This window comes from Patella vulgata, chromosome 1, assembly GCF_932274485.2.
Source record: "Patella vulgata chromosome 1, xgPatVulg1.2, whole genome shotgun sequence".
In the NCBI taxonomy this organism is placed as follows: Eukaryota; Metazoa; Mollusca; class Gastropoda; family Patellidae; genus Patella; species Patella vulgata.
Window position 1 is genome coordinate 26680762 of NC_065879.2, and position 19338 is coordinate 26700099.

At 36.6% G+C, this 19338-nt stretch overlaps 2 protein-coding genes across 2 annotated transcripts in view; both read right to left on the reverse strand.

The window, feature by feature from the left end:
- The window catches only part of LOC126816352 (protein O-mannosyl-transferase TMTC4), a 33367-nt gene extending 26070 nt beyond the window's left edge, over positions 1–7297 (reverse strand). The window contains exons 1-4 of the mRNA XM_050542795.1: positions 7228–7297; positions 2610–2957; positions 1771–1984; positions 1076–1163 (exon numbers count right to left, since the gene is read on the reverse strand). Of these exons, the coding sequence (XP_050398752.1) occupies positions 1076–1163; positions 1771–1984; positions 2610–2914 (607 nt within the window). The 5' untranslated portion in view covers positions 2915–2957; positions 7228–7297. The remainder of the gene's footprint in view (positions 1–1075; positions 1164–1770; positions 1985–2609; positions 2958–7227) is intronic.
- A 5405-nt stretch (positions 7298–12702) lies between these two features.
- LOC126830028 (ganglioside GM2 activator) lies at positions 12703–18326 on the reverse strand. Its single transcript, XM_050560247.2, has 4 exons — positions 18028–18326; positions 15003–15179; positions 14241–14408; positions 12703–13147 (listed from the first exon to the last, which is right to left on the reverse strand). The coding sequence occupies exons 1-4, from the start codon at positions 18187–18189 to the stop codon at positions 13010–13012; spliced, it is 645 nt and encodes a 214-aa protein (XP_050416204.1). The 5' UTR covers positions 18190–18326; the 3' UTR covers positions 12703–13009.
- Between the last annotated feature and the right edge of the window lie 1012 nt (positions 18327–19338).

The following is a 19338-nucleotide window of genomic DNA, read 5'->3' on the forward strand; positions in this document are numbered from 1 at the left end:
CACTTCGGGTCACACTGTTGAGAAAATAAACCGATGGGTTTGTTTAGTAGCAAATCGAGCGTGAATCAACTGAGTTTGTACTGAAAAATTTTTGAGTGATATGTATGAACTGTCTTCACACATTCGGTTTATAATTAGCGATACACAGGTACAGTGGCAAGTGTTGTACTTCACAGACTGTTTACCTCCGAACTACCTCCGCACGAAATCCCCGATTTGGGTACTTGTTAAAAGAAAAAGAAATAGTACCTGTGCGCATGCCAGTAAAAAAAACCTAAGAGTTCGCGCATAAAAATGCCCGAACGCACCAGGCGCCAGGTCATCTAGAGCAAGTTATTCATTCAATGAATGAATAAAATCCACTAAATATGTAACTAATAATTTATATCGATATAAAACTTTAAAATTCTATTTCAACAAGAAATACTTGAAGGAATGCAATATCGTTCCAATGATATAAATGAAGAAAACAAAATTCAGTACAGCAACAAAAGAATAAAATTATAGAATAACATAGGAGAAAGCTACAGTATCTATTTGGGGATTATTGAGGTTTTTTTAAATTAATATTTCACATATAGGAATAGTATACAACCAGACTTTAAAAAAGCCATTCTTAGAATGCTGTTTTATTTTTTTTTTATTTTTTGCAGACAAGCTCATCAATATAAATACTTTTATTGTAAAATGAGATGACCCAAACAATGATCTACTTAGAATCTTGCTTTAATAATTAAAATAAATCACCAGGCTAAAATACTCATGACACAGAAAATGTATTTTTATCACTAAAAAAATAAACCAAAGACAATTCATTAAATATTTATAAGCTTGTATCATACTAAAGGTCATGCCCCAGGGTAATATCAGTTGTTTTCATTTAGATTCATTGATTTTTCTTTTCATGGGGTAAAAAAAGTACTCTACTGAGTTTACCATTAGGCCATAGCAATTTAATGTTAAGTTATTTATGAAAATATACTAAAAGTTTGCTTCTTATTCATGTTTGTTGTTCTTCTTACAAGCTCTTGTCCTTTTTTCTAGATTAATGTCATCAAACATACAATGTACTTACCGTTGATACATGATTTGGCATAGGATAAAAATGAAAGTAAAAATAGTAAGGCACATAATAAATCAGCACGTCCTACCACTCCAGCCACCTGTAATGTATATAATATATATTGTTTTAAAAATTACTTGTGGATAAACTCAACTGATAAAGTAACACATGAGTCAAAATTAGAATATCCTTTTTTATGGGAGTTAAACATTAAATATAACACCTTGTAATGGTATAAGAGCCACAGTGACTCGTTGACACAGGCTTAATAACCAGGAGAATCTCTGTTATAATCTCAGTTTTGGCAGAGAAAGATTCTCACAATTTTCCAGTGCGATTTCTCCATGTCAGTGGCGCAAAACAGAGATCCTGGCAAATAAAAAGTATCTAGTCGTTGGGACGAAATACTAATTAAGGTCCTGCATTGTCAGCACGTAACAGATCCTGACAGTTGGTAATCACTATAGAGAGAAATGGGGTTGCATGTACAATCAACGACGCATTTCGGGAGTCGGGACTAACATATGATACATTTGTATTTCAATAATTCACTTGCACATAGGGATCTACCCAGATAAATAATTTACTACCATAATTCAAACAGATTAAGTTTTAAGTTTTTTTGGGAAATCATTCTGAAATACATATAAATGGTATTGAACTTGAGTAGTACATGTACATTACCAAACATCTACAACTCTACTTACACTTTCAGTATGAATTGGGTGAACAGCAAATAAAACAGCACATAAAAATGATGCTCTTGGTGAGTTAAAATATTCTGTCTTTTTCAAAGACAAATAACCAGTAAAAAGAACAGAACACACTTGTAAAAATAGCACTGACACAACAGCATGAAGTATAACATTTATAAGATGAAAACCTACAGGATGTAATCCACCAGCTAAATAATAATTCAACCTGAAAATAAATAAAAACATATTGACCACAACAATTAAATTGTTTACTCTAGCTTAAAGATACATTATGAGAGATTAATCAAAGAGCTGACAGCTCTCACTATAATAGTTAAAAACTAGATAATGTAAAGGTAATTTGCTGCAAATTACAGTCAAACTGATCCACTCTGAACTGAGAATTTAGAGATTGAATTTTGGGCCTAGTCTCGATCATCATTACTAAAGTTGCTACTATAAAAACATAGTCTTAATTATCCATTTTTTGATTTAATCATGAATGAGCATTGAGCAGCAGATCGTGTTCTAATCCAGTAAATATCGCAGGTCTGGATAAGTTAAGTAATGTCTAATTAATAATTTAGATAACATTTCAGGCCTAACGAAAGACCTCCAATAGGCTGATTAAGCTCTTGCATAATGTATGTTAAAGTAAGCATATCATTTGCATTACCAACTTCATACAGTCATATACTTCAGGATAACCTTCCTGAACTTAGTCCTACACCCATTTCAAAAATATAAAGCAAAATGTACTGAGAGGGTTGAAGCACAATTGATAGACAGGAGTAGTGCGAGAATCGAAATGACACACAGTTTATGGCTTAGGTATACATGTACTAACTTACCGAAAACTCAAGACAGTCAATGGTCTATAGGATTTATGGCTTGTCTTGGAAGCCAACTTTTGGCCCCAGAAATCGTTGGCAAATATGTCAGTGATAGCAGTTGTGGGTAATAAATCATTGTTGTTAATAATGGCCTCACTGTCATCAAACACAAAATCTCCATCATAACTGTTGTAAAAACACAAAATGGCTAATATAAAAACGATGAATGCTGCCTGATGGAAACGTAATTTAGGGACGGGTAAACTATTATCCCAACTGGAATGATTTGGTTTGTCATGATGTTGATCTTTACTACTAGCCATGTTCTTGGATGCTGAGGCCTACTGCTTGTACCATACTTCTAATCTACAAAAGAAAGAGATAAAATATAAGTGACATGTATTGTAAGTTTATATTGTGAGGAGTTATGTTTTATTAAAAAGAATAAAGACTTGTCTACAATTTGGAGTGAGGAAGGTTTTCACCTTTTTCTTAATTCTTATAGAATATAGTTTAGTTTTAACTACAAGCTACAAAATACAACAATACCTGTAATTCATTTACCTCAGTCAAAGTTCCTTACGTGGGATACACATTATAAATTAATGAACCTCACAACTTGTGACATTAACCATTTTATGAGAATAATTATTGATTACATGTATGTATGTATACAACATTATTCAGTCAAATTATTCACAGCAAGTAATCAATAATGTTGCCATAGCCTGCAGCTACAATGTTACTACAATTATAGTCACAATATAATGAGAAATTGAAATCATTAATTATTTACATGTACATGTTTCATCACATACCCAGTACTGTGATTGTGTGGTCTTTATTAAATAACGGGGGGGGGGGGGGTTGGATGGCTGAATGGTTAGCGTGCGCACGCTGTATCATAAAGCCTGTCATTGACTCAACTGGCGTGGTTTCAAATCCCCGGTTGTACGTGACAAGGAGTAGGGTCGCCTGTCCAACCCCTTGGGATTTCTCCGGGTCCTCCGGTTTCCTCCCACTACTAAAGACCCCTATGCGCAAACGAATTATTGAAATAAAATTAAACCATATGTTAGTTCCAAAATGACCTAGCTTGTGTCGAGTGGACGTTAAACCCTATTTCTCTCTCTCTCTTATTAAATAACCAAACACATGAATAAACACAAACTTAAAGTGTTTTAACATCCAAGACTAAACAAAAAAATTTAGTGTCAGTCATTATCACATGTGATACAACTGGTTAAACATGTTCCAAATATAATTTTAACACAGGGATCATTGCTACAATAGATGCATTATGAAGATTTCAAGAAAGGGAAGTGATGAATGCAAAGGGGAAAACACAAGTTATTCTTCTATATAACTGACTGCAGTGACGACTGATGAGTGATAACAGATGAACAGGGAAAATTCTGCCACTAATAATTCCTTCGAAGACCAAAAGTTGTTATATGGGACTGTGGGAGTATATCTGACAATTCAAAAAAATAATTGACTGTCACTAGATAAGAGAAAACCAGAAAAAGTCTGTGCATTACCAGGTTTTAATTAAGTATAGAATGAATAAAAACAAGGGAATGTACCGACTTCTGCAATTGTGAAAGCCTACGAGAAACGAAATAATTGTAATCAACACATGGCCATGATTATCGATTATTCAGAACGTTTCCTCATCCACCAAAGAACCGTCAGATTTCTTTGCACATACTACAATAACACCGGGATTATCAGTTACACAGCTTTTATTAGCCCACTTTGATCCTTGCCATTTCTAATATTTTCCAAAAAGACTTTTCTTTGTACGCAATAATTTATCGATTGGTACTGCCTTCTATTGCAAGCTTGTCAAGGAATTTATGTCAAAGTGCAGCTTATGGATTATCACTAAAAAATTTTAGGGACTTGTAAAAACTGCATGTTGTGTAAAAAATTTCTTCTGTGTTTGAGTAGGTCATTTTCAAATAAATAAATCAGCAGATTATTCCTTTTTTTAAAAAAATATATTACCTTTACTGGAAACAATAATTATGATAGAAGTGCAACTATTATTTTATTGTTTTGTAGAGCCCTTTAAAAACCATGTGGTTCATGTTAATATTTTCTATCGTGTTTTGAATAAGCCTATTTCAAATAAATTCATTGGCTACGTTTTTTATATATTGAATAAATAGTACCATATAGATACAAAGAAACATATTATTATACAAAAAATTCTTTTCGTAAACATTGCTGTTCCTTTAGAAGTTTATAGAGTGCGTGATCCATGTGCTTGTACTTGATGACAAATGGTAAATTTTACCGGCATGTTATTTTTATAAAATCGTTTTTGGCCTATTATAATATAAACCGATTTGAATGAGTCCGAAATCCCAAAAAACACCTACCCGAGTGCAAAATGTCACCTTTCTGAGTCTGAATCGCTGAGGACATATATTTTTGAGTTAGAATAGAAATGTCACGGGACTGAAATGTCATGTAATCTTACATTCAGAGGGCGCGTCGAATTACCCAATAACACCCAATAACTGCCCAATAACACCCAATAACTCCAAAATAACAACCAATAACTACAAAATGTTGACTTTGGAAACACAAAATAACAATTAAATTGAATTTAAGAAGCATCGCTGCTTTGTGTCCAAATCAGAGTTTCACGCTCACTCGCCTGAAGGGAGATAACTCGTATATGTGATTTTTGTTGACAAGAAATTAATAACACCCAATAACTGCTCAATAACACCCAATAACTCCAAATTGTTGACTTTGGAAATACAAAATAACAATTTAGTTGAATTTAAAAACCTCGCGGATCATGTTTGAAAGAAACTCGCGATATTCAAAGCTTATATTGTGAAGTATGTCAACGTTGGTGCCATTCAAATTGTGAGAAAGTAGATACTACTCAGTTGAATTTTTTTCAATGTTCAAGTGAAGACTACATATGTAGGTCTTGCAGATCCAACTATGCTGGTTTTGATATTCAAATCGGAGTTTCACGCTCACTCACCTGAAGGGAGATAACTTGTGTGTATGTGATTCCCCGGTTATACCTGGGTCATCACACTGGTAAAGACACCCACCACCCCACACACACAATTATTTTATTATCTTTATAATATTTTCATATGAAACATTTTTAAATATGTGTAGTTTTTTTTATAAAACATTGTTTTGTAAAGGAATTAAAATTAAACGCCAAGTATCTCGTTACCTCGTCAGGTAGCACCTTTGTGCGTAGAATGTTTGGCAGTTAATTAGAATTTCTTTACAGACTAATTATTTTATTATCTTTATAATATTTTCATATGAAACATTTTTGAATATGTGTATGTTTTAAAAAAATATTGGTTTGTAAAGGAATTAAAATTAACAGCCAAGTATCTCGTTATCTCGTCAGGTAGCGCCTTTGTGCGTAGAATGTTTGGCAGTTAATTAGAATTTCTTTACAGACTAATCGTTATGTCGTCAGGTAGCGCATTTTTGCGCTAAATTATTGGAAGTTAATTTGAATTTCATGAAAAGCTATAGCGAGGACATCTGTAATAACGTTTTGTTATCGCAACCGCCTGATGATACCCATGGAGGGGTTGAAATAGTTATTCCATATTTTTTTCGCCCATGTATAATCAAAACGAATTGCAACGAAAGCATACATTAATTTCTTGTAAACAAAAATCACATACACGAGTTATCTCCCTTCAGGCGAGTGAGCGTAAAACTCTGATTTGGGCTCAACGTTGCGAGGCTTTTAAATTCAACTAAATTGTTATTTTGTATTTCCAAAGTCAACAATTTGGTGTTGGGCAGTTATTGGGTGTTATTGGGCAGTTATTGGGTGTTATTAATTTCTTGTCAGCAAAAATCACATATACGAGTTATCTCCCTTCAGGCGAGTGAGCGTGAAACTCCGCGATTTGGACACAAAGCAGCAATGCTTCATAAAATCAACTAAATTGTTATTTTGTGTTTCTAAAGTCAACATTTTGTAGTTATTGGTTGTTATTTTGGAGTTATTGGGTGTTATTTTGGAGTTATTGGGTGTTATTGGGCAGTTATTGGGTGTTATTGGGTAATTCGACGCGCCGCATAACAAACTCTGACAATGGTGATTGAAACAATAATGCAGACCTTCTACATGTATATTAGATCAAGTAAAAGATAAAATAAAAACTTTTGGCATCCTTGGTGTACTTGTAAGTCAAAATTACCCCCCCCCCCCCACACACCTCAAAAGAGACCAACCTTTATTAGAATTTGTCCACCTAATATTAACCATGAATCATTTAAACTTATATTCCCTTGGCTTGAGCCTTGGCCTTGCAATATTATAGAAGGCAGGTACTGAGTGGTTGAAAAACTGGCATCTAGTCTTTTTTAATATTATTTACATTATAAATATGAGTTTACAGAATCTAGAGCAGAGACTGTCCAGGCTTTCATTCAGTCACTCAGTGTGACTGTTACTGTTAGTATGGATGAGTGTCAAACGTGTTTGATTTGATTCTAAATAAATGCAAAAGTAATGAAAGTATTTCCGAATATATTTGTCAGATTTAATTTATTTGGCTTGTGTTGAAAATCTGCACAAGATTTCATTTTCTGGATTAAGTTATAAAGTTGAAAGATAACAAACCCATCTTCATCATCAGTCAACTTCGGTATACCGCTTCGGCATGCACCATGCCCAATTTGAAATATTATCCAGTCTATTTTCTTGGCCACAATGAGTCACTGGAAGAAAGAAGCTATTCGCTTCCGGAATGCGTGGATTGTATCCCTCAGGGTTAGGGAAGAGATTAGCCATCACAGTCTGTTTTACATATTCAGGGTCACAGATGGATTGACATCATCTGTCAGCTAGTGTTATCTAGAGCGGTGATTCGCAACCAGTGTGCCGCGGCACACAGACCTAGGTGTGCCACCTTATCCTCCTAAATATGCCGCGAAATTTTCAACGGCACTAAGAAATTGCGAATGGTTAGCGCATATAGGCGTTGTATCATCTTTCATTGAGTCAACTGGCGTAGTTTCAATTCCCCGGTTGCACGTGACAAGGAGTAGGGTCGCCTGTCCAACCGAATTATTTAAATAAAATTGAACCGTATGATAGTCCCGAAATGACATAGTTTGTGTCGAGTGGATGTTAAACCCCATTTATCTACCTCTCTCTCTACTAATAAGTTCATAGCTCGGTATTTTTATACGCCCACGAATGTGGACGTATATTGTCGTCGCCCCTGTGCATCCGTGTAACACTATCTTATATAGTGATAACAGAGATCAGTTTAGTAAATATAGGGTTTATTTACATAGGAACATAATATAACACATCTACATATACAAAACAATACAGGAACTAGACTACGGCAGGAACACATATAACAATATTAAATCCATCAATCCGCCCATCTGCCAATGCCGTGGCTGAACTAGGGCGAGTCCATTCGCCGGTCTCTGCTTTTCTCTCGTCTGCGTCTCTCCTCCTCTCCGAAAGTCAATATAATATATTATCAACAGCAGCTTAGGTCAATAAGTTCTATGCACCTAAATGATCGTTCAGTTTGATGAAAGTTATAGAGAACTTTGTTGAATCCGTCCGTCCGTCCACGATTCGTTTGTGAACACTCTACAGGTCACAATTTTTTTCCCGATTTTGACAAAACTTGAAATATGTGTTTATCTCCAAAAGATCTCGATTCCTTTCGATATTGGCATGTATCGGATCGTAACTTCGTGGATTATGGCCCCTGATTGTACGAAAAATCACGTTTTTATCTAGAGGTCGCAATTTTTATCCGATTTTGATGAAACTTGAAATATATGTTTATTACCCAATGATATTCGATATTCGCACATATCGGACTGTAACTTTCTGGATTATGACCCCCTAATTGAGCGGAAAATCGCGATTTTAGCGTGTGGCCCCTCTAGAGGTCACAATTTTTATCGGATTTAAAAAACAAAAACGTTTAAATATATCACCGTTACACCATTATGGAGGCCGAGTTCGATTTCGTGAAAATTGGACCGAAACTGACGGGACAAAATGGACAAGTATGTAATATCAAGGTTGTGGACCATGTTACAATTTTTTATCAAATTTTGATGAAACTTAAAACATGTGTTTATTTCCGAAAGATCTCGGTTCCTTTCGATATTAGCGCATAATGGACTAACTTCCTGGATTATGGCCCCTGATTGTACGAAAAAATCGCGAGTTTGGCTTGTTGACCCTCTACGAGTCACAATTTTTATCCGATTTTAGAAATCGTTTAAGTATATCATCGTTAGGGCTTATCCTTGAACGCAAATTGTGTAAAAGTATGTAATATCAAGGTTGTGGACCTGCTAGAGGTCACAATTTTTGTCCGATTTTGATGAAACTTAAAAAAAATATGTTTATATCTCATAGACCTCAGTTCCTTTGGATATTTGCACATATCTGACCATAACTTCCTGGATTATGGCCCTTGATTGTACGAAAAATCACATTTTTAGCTCGTGGATCCTCTAGAGGACACAATTTTTTTTATCAGATTTTAAAAACCGTTTAAATATATCAGCGTTCCACCATAATGAAGGTTGAGGGTTGAGTATGAATTTCGGAAAAATTGAAACGAAACTGCCCGACAAAATGTCCGTTCCTTGTACGCAAATTGTGTGCAAGGATGTAATTATACGAAGGTTGTGGACCCTCTAAGAGGTCACAGTTTTTGTCCGATTTTGACGAAGCGTATAATATATCTTTATATCCCAAAGATTTTAGTCCCTTTTGATATTCGCGTATCAGACCAGAACTTATTGGATTATGGCCCGTAAAAATCTCGGTTTTTTTGTTGTTGGTTTTTTTTTGGGGGGGGGGGGAGGTCTTAGCTTGTTCTCTATCCATCTCTTGCAAAATGTGGGCGTATCTTTCCTGACAACGACTGGTTTCATTTAGTTTCAGTCATTCCATGTGACTAGTCATTGTCTACAGTTGTATGCCGTCTACGACTTGCCATGTTTCTATTTTGCAAAATTCAAATATTTTTTCATATATATTTAGCCAGGTGTGCCGCTATTTTTCCAGGTGTTCTAAGGTGTGCGTTGGTAAAACATAAGTATGAGAACCACTGTTAGAGTCTGGATCAAGGTGTGGTATGCTTCTTAATTTCCGCCTAACTAATGCCATGGGCATTATTTAAAAGCCTACATTATTAGTTAATCTGTTTCACGGAGGATTATACGAATGTCTTCTAATATCTCTGTAAAAGTTGACTGCCTTCAACACGTAACGTCACGTCACACGGCGTCAATCATTGGCTCAATGGCACGTGCATTGTTTACATAAGACGTTATACTGGTTCGGGCAGAATCGTGTCTTTTACTCGTTTTAATACCTATTTACACTAAATAGGAAATAATTTTTACCTACAAATACTCAAAACGTCTTTATTTATTACTCTAATACATAAAAAAATTGTTTTAGAATTTAATTTGTCGGAGGAAAAAAGTTAATATTTGGGGCTTATTAAATAGCATCGATGTCATCCTTATTAGTGATAAGTAGCGGCAATAGCGAATATTCACTGTTGGTCATAGTACCGGCATAGCGAATATTATTTTATTGTTGGTCAGTGTGATTATTAGTATGCATATCCTAAGGGCCAATAACAAGCTTCGTGCCTTTTCCGTATAATGATGGCTGTCCACCGTAATCTTCTAGTCCAATATATCCAGACGTGTGAAAACGCCAAGCTGTTCTATTTTTCGTGATGTCCAGGAAGAAACCAAATCATTAAATGTTTTTAATATTATTAAGAAGATTGGTAATAGGTTTAAATACGGCCACTTGATATTTTGTTGAATATATGACACCGAGAATTTACCAGAAAACATGGGACCATTGGCGGGTTACTGTTACAATATGTCTGGATAATCGAATGCTTTAATTTTAGTTAAAACATAACCCCAAACCAAACCACTGTAGAAGGAAAGGCATCCACCTTTCAGTGGGTTATTAAGTCGACTGAATAGATCTGCGTGATTTTATTGTTACTAAGGCCTGCTTTTGTTTTCTTATGTGGTTTAGTACAATAAACTCTTTCGTCTTTCTTTTTCTTTATGATTACATTCAATTCGAAAGTAATCATTAATACTGTCCAGATTCAATTTGATTGCTATTTAATGGGCCATGACCACCAAAAAGTTAAATCGAGACATGGGGTCGTGTCATAATGAGGACAGTTTTATTCTCGCCTATGTATGCAGCCGATATCGAATTGCTTAATGTAGCCTATACTGCCCTGCATGCCCAATAATATTAACAGTCGCCTTTAAAAAAATCTTTGGGGGTTTATTTTTTCATTCATTTACTTTTTAAACATTTCTTGGCTTCAGAAAATATGATGTCATTATAAAGGTAGTGTAGAGGCCGTCGCCTTTTTTCCAAAGTAATTGTTGAATTATGCTTTTGACACTGAACAGGGTATACAAATACAATGAATCAATAAAGGCAGAGTATAATGAAATGATTAACAAAGCCTTTCTCCCAGTATACAGATGGACACGAACTTTATAACAACCTATAAACTGCGTGAGGTAGATTTATTGAAGAACAAAAGTCACCGAACCATTGATGCGCTGTTTTCTAATAGATATACCTATTGCAGCTTTACAATTTCTTTGTGACCCCTTTCTCTTCGATCTACTACTGGCCTTGTGTGTCTCTGAAAATTAAAGCCCTCGCTCCCCCCCCCCCCACACACACACACACACACACAAGTGCAAATGGCTGGAATTCCGATTTTTATTACCGTACGACCGGAGTTTTATTCCAATACGAATATACTATACGGACTGTCAAATTGATATGAGGAACATATTGTGGGAGCCGTGGTGGCTCGGCGAGTAAGTCGTTGGCTTGCTAACCTGGCGGTCCCGTGCTGAATCCTTGTGTGGCCGAGGAAGTTCATTTTTGTTTTCCGGCGTGGTTCCTACATAAACTTTTTACTAACTTAAATGTCGGCCTAAAAAAAACTTGAGAGGATTTTTCAAGTAGGCCTTTTTTGAAAGAATCTCTAATGCTACTAAAGCCAATGCACATATATACGGTGGCTACGGTGGCCCATATACGACTTTTAAATATTTTTTAGTTTTGGGTTTTATTTTTTAATTTTAAGTTTGTTTTTTTTAGTTTAAGGTTTGTTTTTTGAGTTTTCACCTAGGTAAAAACCTTTTCACCTCGGTGGAAACGTTTTCACCTAGGTGGAAACGTTTTCACCTAGGTGATACGGTGGAAAGGTTTTCACCTAGGTGAAAACCTTTTCACCTCGGTGGGAACTCACGTGTTACTAATAGGTCTCGTTTTCATGTGTACAAACAGGGCGGTTCCAAAGAAGAGCGCAAATTAACTACACAGAAAGTGACGAGTATGACTACATTCTGAAAAACAAGAAAAGTATGTCATTCAGCAAAAGTGATGGAACCTGCCCGAAAACAAAAGATATTTGAAATAAAAAATACATAAAACAATTTGATTGATTAATGTTTTATACGCTCAATATTATTTCGCTTATATGGCGATGTTGCCAGGATTATTGGGGGTGGAAGGGGGGTAACCGGGATCGATGCCCGAAGGAAGCCCCCTACCTCTCGTTGGATCCTAGCGACCAATAAAACCACCAAACATTATTTGTTCGCTATACAGTTACGTTAAGTACCATCAGGATAAATATATTTAAATATAAAGTCATGTTAATCGATTGATTGACTGAAGCTTATGTGGCGTCTTTCAACTGAAGCATACTTTATTTTAGCTTATATGTTCACTTTAAATATAAAGTATGCTTCATACCAAAGACGATATCTACCTAAAATTGTATTTGTTCCGATATTTCCACATGGGGTCATGATCGTCAAAAGGGTGATTCGCAACAGAACATGTAAGGGTAGGCTTATCGGAACAAAAACAATTTGAAATAGATATTATCGTCTTTCGTATGAAGCAAACTTTATATTTAAAGTGAACATATAAGCTAAAATAAAGTATGCTTCAGTTGGGGCCTCCGCTACAACCCAAGATATATCCTTCCTTTAATTTAGGAGGACGCAAGATCCAACACTAGGGAAAGTACCAAAATTTGTCGACCGGAATATTCTCACCTAGGTGAGAACTAAAAAAACAAACCTAAAACTAAAGATTTTCTTCTCAAAAACACTAAAAAACGCATGAGTTTTAATCTTTTTTTAAAATTTTTTTAGGGAGGGAAGGTGGGTGGATAGGAATCATATATGGGTCAAAACATATTCGATATAACTACCGTTATTTGGGAATTTATTATTTTATATAGATTCTGCGCTCTATCGACGTATCCACATTCCACATAAAAAGACCAAGTGAGTTAAAACCTGATTAAGGTGATGATTTAAAGAAATTAAGCAAACGTTGCCATTATTTGATAACAGCCTACATTTAGACCATTATATGTCATATTAGCTGAAGCCCTGTAGTCTCCACTTGGTAAGAAAGGCACATCGACGGGAAAACTTATACCAGGTAAAGTGTAGTTTCCCTGAAATATATATAACCACAAGAAAATGAAACAACGCTATACAAAACACAGGTGGGGGTGTACGGTAGCCCCAGTCCGGGTTAATTAAAAAAAAATATCAATGTGCTTTTCATGTTTGTTGTCGTGTGTTTAATGTCCCTTCATCAGAATGTCAATTTGAGCAAAACATACGGTAATTTTGAATTATATCAGTATACATGTGCATTGCCAATGGCGTTTCAACCCATCCGTCGATTTCCAACTATCAAGGAATCTGCGTTTCACGACTTTCCAGTGTTATGCCCTGTTGGTCAAAAACCATGCGTACACGATAGAGTCTATGTTTTTTTAAGGATTTTTTTTTCAAATATGATGTGAACCATTGTGGTCATGAGAGGACAACCAATATTCAGCGTCCCGCTACTTTCCATACCAGAGTTTTACCCATTTTGCTGAAAACACCGTGAACGCGATACCGGGCTGTAGTTTTCAACGGATTCTATTCAACTTTTGTGTGAAGCATTTTGGTAACGTTAGGAAAAACCCTAATCATCTGCCGTAGAGCTATAGACTTGAATAGAGACTTATCATTCTGACATCGCGATTTCCTTTAACGGAATATAGGCGGCAATATTTAACAGATTGTTATTAAATTTGGTGTGAAGCATTCGGGTCATGAGACGACGATCCCTATCGATATTCTGTATTTCAGAGTAGTCCCTTCTTTCTATAAAAGCATTGCCTTCAGAAAGTATGAACTCTGTTGATTTTCAGCCATCTATATGACTTTCTGTTCTAGAGATATATTATGTGCCCGGAAAAGCCTGTGAGCAGGATAGAGATTAAATTTCTTGGAGGATCCTAAATCCTTATCAAATTTGGCCAACATCCGTGTTATTATTCGGATAAGCTGCAGATGAGACACGGCTGCTGTGTGGCGTATTTCCACGCTTTGCGTGGCTATCTTGTAAGGAGCCTAAAGTTCTGGGGCAACATTTTAATTGACAATACAACATTCTGCCATAATAAATAAATTAATCACACTTTAGTCTCAAAATGACAGAAACATTTAGCTAATGAGATGTCTCTGGTGTGATTTTGGAGGAATACTTACATTAGTGAATGGACATTTACAAGGGATTCCTTTGTCGACAAATTCACCTGGACACTGAACACCAGCCAGGATTGCACAGAAATCAGAATAGTCACAGGATCCAAAATTCTCAACACATGGGATGGTGATATAAGTTCCAAAAACAGATTTTTCTATCTTAACACTCATCTACAAAACAGTTGATATCATAAGACTAAAGGGCTAAATGGGTTTGATTTAAGATGTGGTGTGTAGTGTCCTCGGTTTGCCAGCAGCCTCCCCTACCATGGTGGGAGCTACGGGGGCCTACCAAAGAAACATTTGTTAGGTGCTTATGTGCTTGATAATTCGTTGAGTAACTTTAAAAATCTGGGGAGATTGGAAGAACGACTGTAAGTTCACGTCGATTTAAACATGAAAAAATATGAAATTTATTTGACTTTACCGTCTCATATGACGACAATAAGGCTCATGCTGTTAGAATCCTTTTTAAAAAATTCATTGTTTAGGTGTAAGCCTTTAGTGACTTGTTTAATATATTTAATATAATCCTTTAGTGGCATTTAGCAATTGGAAACATAACAAAACTATACAGTTATATGGGACAACAATCACTGGTTTATTATACACAAGCACGACGTTTGATAACGATAAGAGAATACTTATCGAAACGTCGTGCTTGTGTATAATAAACCAGTGATTGTTGTCCCATATAACTGTATAGTTTTGTTATATTTAATATGTTGATAAAAATGTATGCACAATATGCCATGTGTATATTACCTGAAGTGGAGAGTCAAATGTTTTTCTGATATTCACGCCAAACCCAATAGTAACTGTTCCAGGAAGAGCTATTGGATCAGGTGAAACAGTTAATGCTGTCAATACAGCCAGCTCTGTCGCCGGGTTTCCACAATTCGTATAACTGAATGCTTTCAACTGTGTCGGAACCTCTAAACCCTGAAACATGTTCATATAATAAAATTTTCTGTATATTTAAATATTGCTGATTTCATGTTGGCAACAACGGAGAAATCTAAATAATGCTGATTTGGCGTTTGGCAACAGGGGAGAAATTTGAATAATGCTGATTTCAGGATTCGCAACCGGGGAGAAATTTGAATATTTCAATCTTATCACTGTACGAGGGCTGGCTGAAAAGTTCTACACCTATCTGTGAATGACCTGTACAAAGTCGATGGTTTCCATTTATTTTTCTACATAGTCCCCTTCGAGGTGTACGCACTTTTGCCAACGATGTTGCAAGGCCTGGATGCCGGTCAGGAAGAAATTTTCTTCAGCCACTCAAAAATGTCGTTCACAGCTGACATGACGTCATCATTACTAGGAAAATGACGACTGGCTAGTTCCTTTTTCATTTTTGGAAACATGTCTCATCCATGGTTACAAATCTGGCCCTAAAAATATCAGGATCTGCTTCAAAACGGCGCAGATTGTCACGGGACGTCAGGAATCTGACACGTTTCTGATCCGCACTCAAAAGCAATAATTGACACCCATCTTGTAGAAACTGTTGTCATTCCTAACTTGTTGGCAATAATGTGCCCAACCCTCTTATGAGAGATGCCCACACCACTGGCATAGGTCAAGTGGTCAATCGTCGATCAACAATCACCCTGCCATGCACCCGGGTAATGTTTTCTTGAATGGTTGCTGTTGATGGTCTTCCAGGACGCGGATCATCGTCAAGACTCTCTGTGTGCCACACTTAAATTCTGCAGACCACTCCTTTACTGAGCTTAGTCATTTCAGTTGGCGGTACTTGATGGCTGCCCTTTTGTCATTTTTGTCCATTTCAGTTGATTCCAACGGGTAGGTTCACAAGATGGTTTGGTACGAAGACAATAATAACAGTTTCAGTTCTTATGTCTATGATTAGGGGCGCACACACATATTTTTTCCAGGGGGTGGGGGCGACGCCATCAGAACATCAGCATTAGAAAATCAAATCGGCCCATCATATCAATAAAACGCCACCCCTCTTGAAGCGATATTCGACACAACAAAGGAAAATTCGCCCGCATAATCTCAAAATTCGTATTTCCAAGATAAAGTACAAAAAGACAGACAGTGATCATCATCATCATGTAAGATGTTCACGTTCTACTTATATTAGGGTGACCCAGCATAAATCAATATCTCCAAATATCTCGACAATTACACCACATAATTTTTATATATATATATATACACCACGACTTAAATCGGTTTCGCACATTTATAGTCACTAAATAAACGGTCATGTACTTAATAAGCTATGACCATTTAACCATCTATAAATAATACAGGGGATCACGTGGCTAAGTGGGTAAGACGCTGGCTCGCTAGCCTGGAGGTCGAGTTTTCGATCCCTGCATTGGCCGAGAAAGTTCATTCCGATTTTCCGGCGTGGTTTCCCCTTGTCAGTGATGCAGGACGGATGGCCTGACAAGGACAGCTGTCTAGTCGTTCGGATGGTACGAAAAACCGAGGTCTCGTGTACACATTGGCGTGCACGTAAAAGACCCCTTGGCAGTCGGAATTCGATATAAGAGTAGGCCGTAGCGCCGCTGCCCGGACAAAATTTCCCTCATAGCACACTGTATGGCGTATGCACGTCTTCATTAGCCCAGGTTAGGAGCAGAACAGTAGGACGTTAATCCCCATTTCATTTAATTTCATTCATAAATAATACACTGAAAGATGGTTACGAGTGTCGCCCATAACATCAGTGCAAATGAACCCATTTGACCTTTGACCCCGAATATCTCGAAAACGCCTCAACGGCGGACTGATTACCACTCGGCATCGTATTCTACGCAAGATTTTACTCTAGAAAAGTTGGGTCTGGTTTTGTGCCCATTTGATGGACACCCCTTGCACTGAGCCTCCAGACAACTTGTAAAAGTAAAATGAAACTACTGCTTAGTATCATGTTCTTGCCTAACCAAAGCGTTTCAGAGATTATTTGTACTAAACCAAAAGATGCCGCTCCTAACGGTACAGTTAATGATAAAGCAATTTAAAAAAAATAAAACGAACGTAATTTCTAAAGCTGCTGTAATAACCAAAAAGCTAAATTTTACTGCTATTCAAAATGCCCGAAAAATGTTCGGGTTACAGATGACTGTACCGGTCGTCCGCGTGAAGCTAAGGCGCACAGCTTACCGTGTAGAACCCCTGTGTAGTGAGAACCTAGCGTTAACATCTATTTATATCGTATTGCACGAATAAAATGAATAGTCAGACCTTTTATGCTACTTAACGCCGTCACGTGTAAAAATATTTGAGCATGGTCCTTGTTGAAATACGTATGCCAATAACAATATAATAATATAATATAAAGAAAACGATATGTGAAATTGTATACGTATGTATAACATCAACGATAAATATACGGTTGGTGTAATTCATTATTTATACATTTGGATCATGACGTGACTTTTAAATTTTGTAAAAACGCTATTCCAGCCCGAGAATACAGCAATTTCAATGTGGTCCAATATTGCCTACCTTAGGTGACTTACCTTAATCCCCAAATCCCAATCAATCGTCGCCCGAAAAGTAAGAGTGCCGTAAAGTTAGGGGGCAGCTGCCCCCCCCCACCTGACTCTTACACCTATGGTCTGAATAATGCCAACCGGCGTTACCTCCAGGTCTTTCGGCACAGACTCGATACCTACCGGTCCCCAAAGGTTTAATCCGCGCAGCTACTCGTTTGCCGATTGCCAATAAAAGTCATTAGACTAATCGGTAGTAAAAAAATCCATCGTTCTTCTCTTAAAGTAAATTAAATTAACACACTTACAAACTGTTTATAATATTCAGGATTCCTGTTTCTGGATGGAACGGATGGTTTCATCAAGTAGTCATACAAATCTTGTACATCGTTTGATGGTCTGAATTTCAAAATACTACTACTCGCAATACAAAACAAAGAAATGCTGAAAAATAAACGCATAGAACCCATTTTGCTACTTTAAAAGTCAAATATCAAAGGGTGAAAAACCTCACTCAATTGTTTAATCACTTCTGCAACAATACTATAGTCTTGTGATGCAAGACTGACTTTGTATGCAATTGTGAAACCTAGTGCGAGCACGGGGGTTCACGACCCTCTTGATTTCGCTAAGGAGGTGGAGTCCACAAAAGGAACATTAGAAGGTAAACGGAGACAATGTTGTTGAAAGATGGCTACCAGTTTCAGTTTCAGTTTCAGCGCATAATTGTCATTAAAATGCCGAATAGTCCCTAGTCATTAGAAGCCACACCTCGTTTTAAAATACTGGCTACGCCTCAGATGTTATCAGTGATAACGAATCGAGCCCGGTCATTAAGATTGGATAGCATAACCAATGTATCAAAGGTTATACATTAATAGTATATCTATTAAACACACGTGATAATATGTTTGTTTAGTAACATTACATTTACCTTAATCTATAATCGATTTGACCCCCGAAACCCGGTTTGTTTCTGTTTATGACCCCCGTCTTCAATAGCCCAGACGGAGCAGAAAAGTAGGGCGCTAAAACCCCCTTTTCATAAATTTAGAAAAGAGACCGCATCTCTCGACCCTGCGTGTCGCAAGATAAGGGAATGTACTATATAGTTCTTTCTCGTAGGTGCAGATGTGATTAACATAGTATTAGTAAGCCTACTTCAATAAGCAAAACAGCATGTCAGTTGTTTTGTTCAAAACAACAATTGATATTTTGTTATTTATTACATTTCTGTGACATCCAACTACAAATAAGCATATAATCCTACCTGACACGGGTACAAAAGAATCAACTTTTATAAATCGAATTGTTAAAAGCTTGTTTTCCCCACATTTTAAAGCATAAGTAGGTTTGACGTCATAGGCCAAAGCCGTAGATAAAGTTGCGACTCTGTGAAGCCAGAAATTTCATATAACGTCATGAAAATATGACGTCAAGTGTACAAAGACGCCATCTTGGGTCCCAAGTATTTGTACCCAAAGCCCTGTAGGGAAAGTTACGACATAGATTTGGTTCTATGGTTACGACAACTCATTTACAGGCGCCATTTTGGGTCCCAACTATGACGTCACAAAAACTATGACGTCATGGCGTCATATAGCTTTACTTAACAAAAC

Bases quoted from the DNA above. Each gene is read 5' to 3' on its own strand.
- LOC126830028 (XM_050560247.2), bottom strand. From the start codon at position 18,189: ATGGGTTCTATGCGTTTATTTTTCAGCATTTCTTTGTTTTGTATTGCG. The intron at 14,409-15,002 runs GTAATATACACA...ACTGTTTTGTAG, and splicing joins CATTTGACTCTCCACTTCAG to ATGAGTGTTAAGATAGAAAA. The intron at 13,148-14,240 runs GTAAGTATTCCT...TATATATTTCAG, and splicing joins GTAAATGTCCATTCACTAAT to GGAAACTACACTTTACCTGG.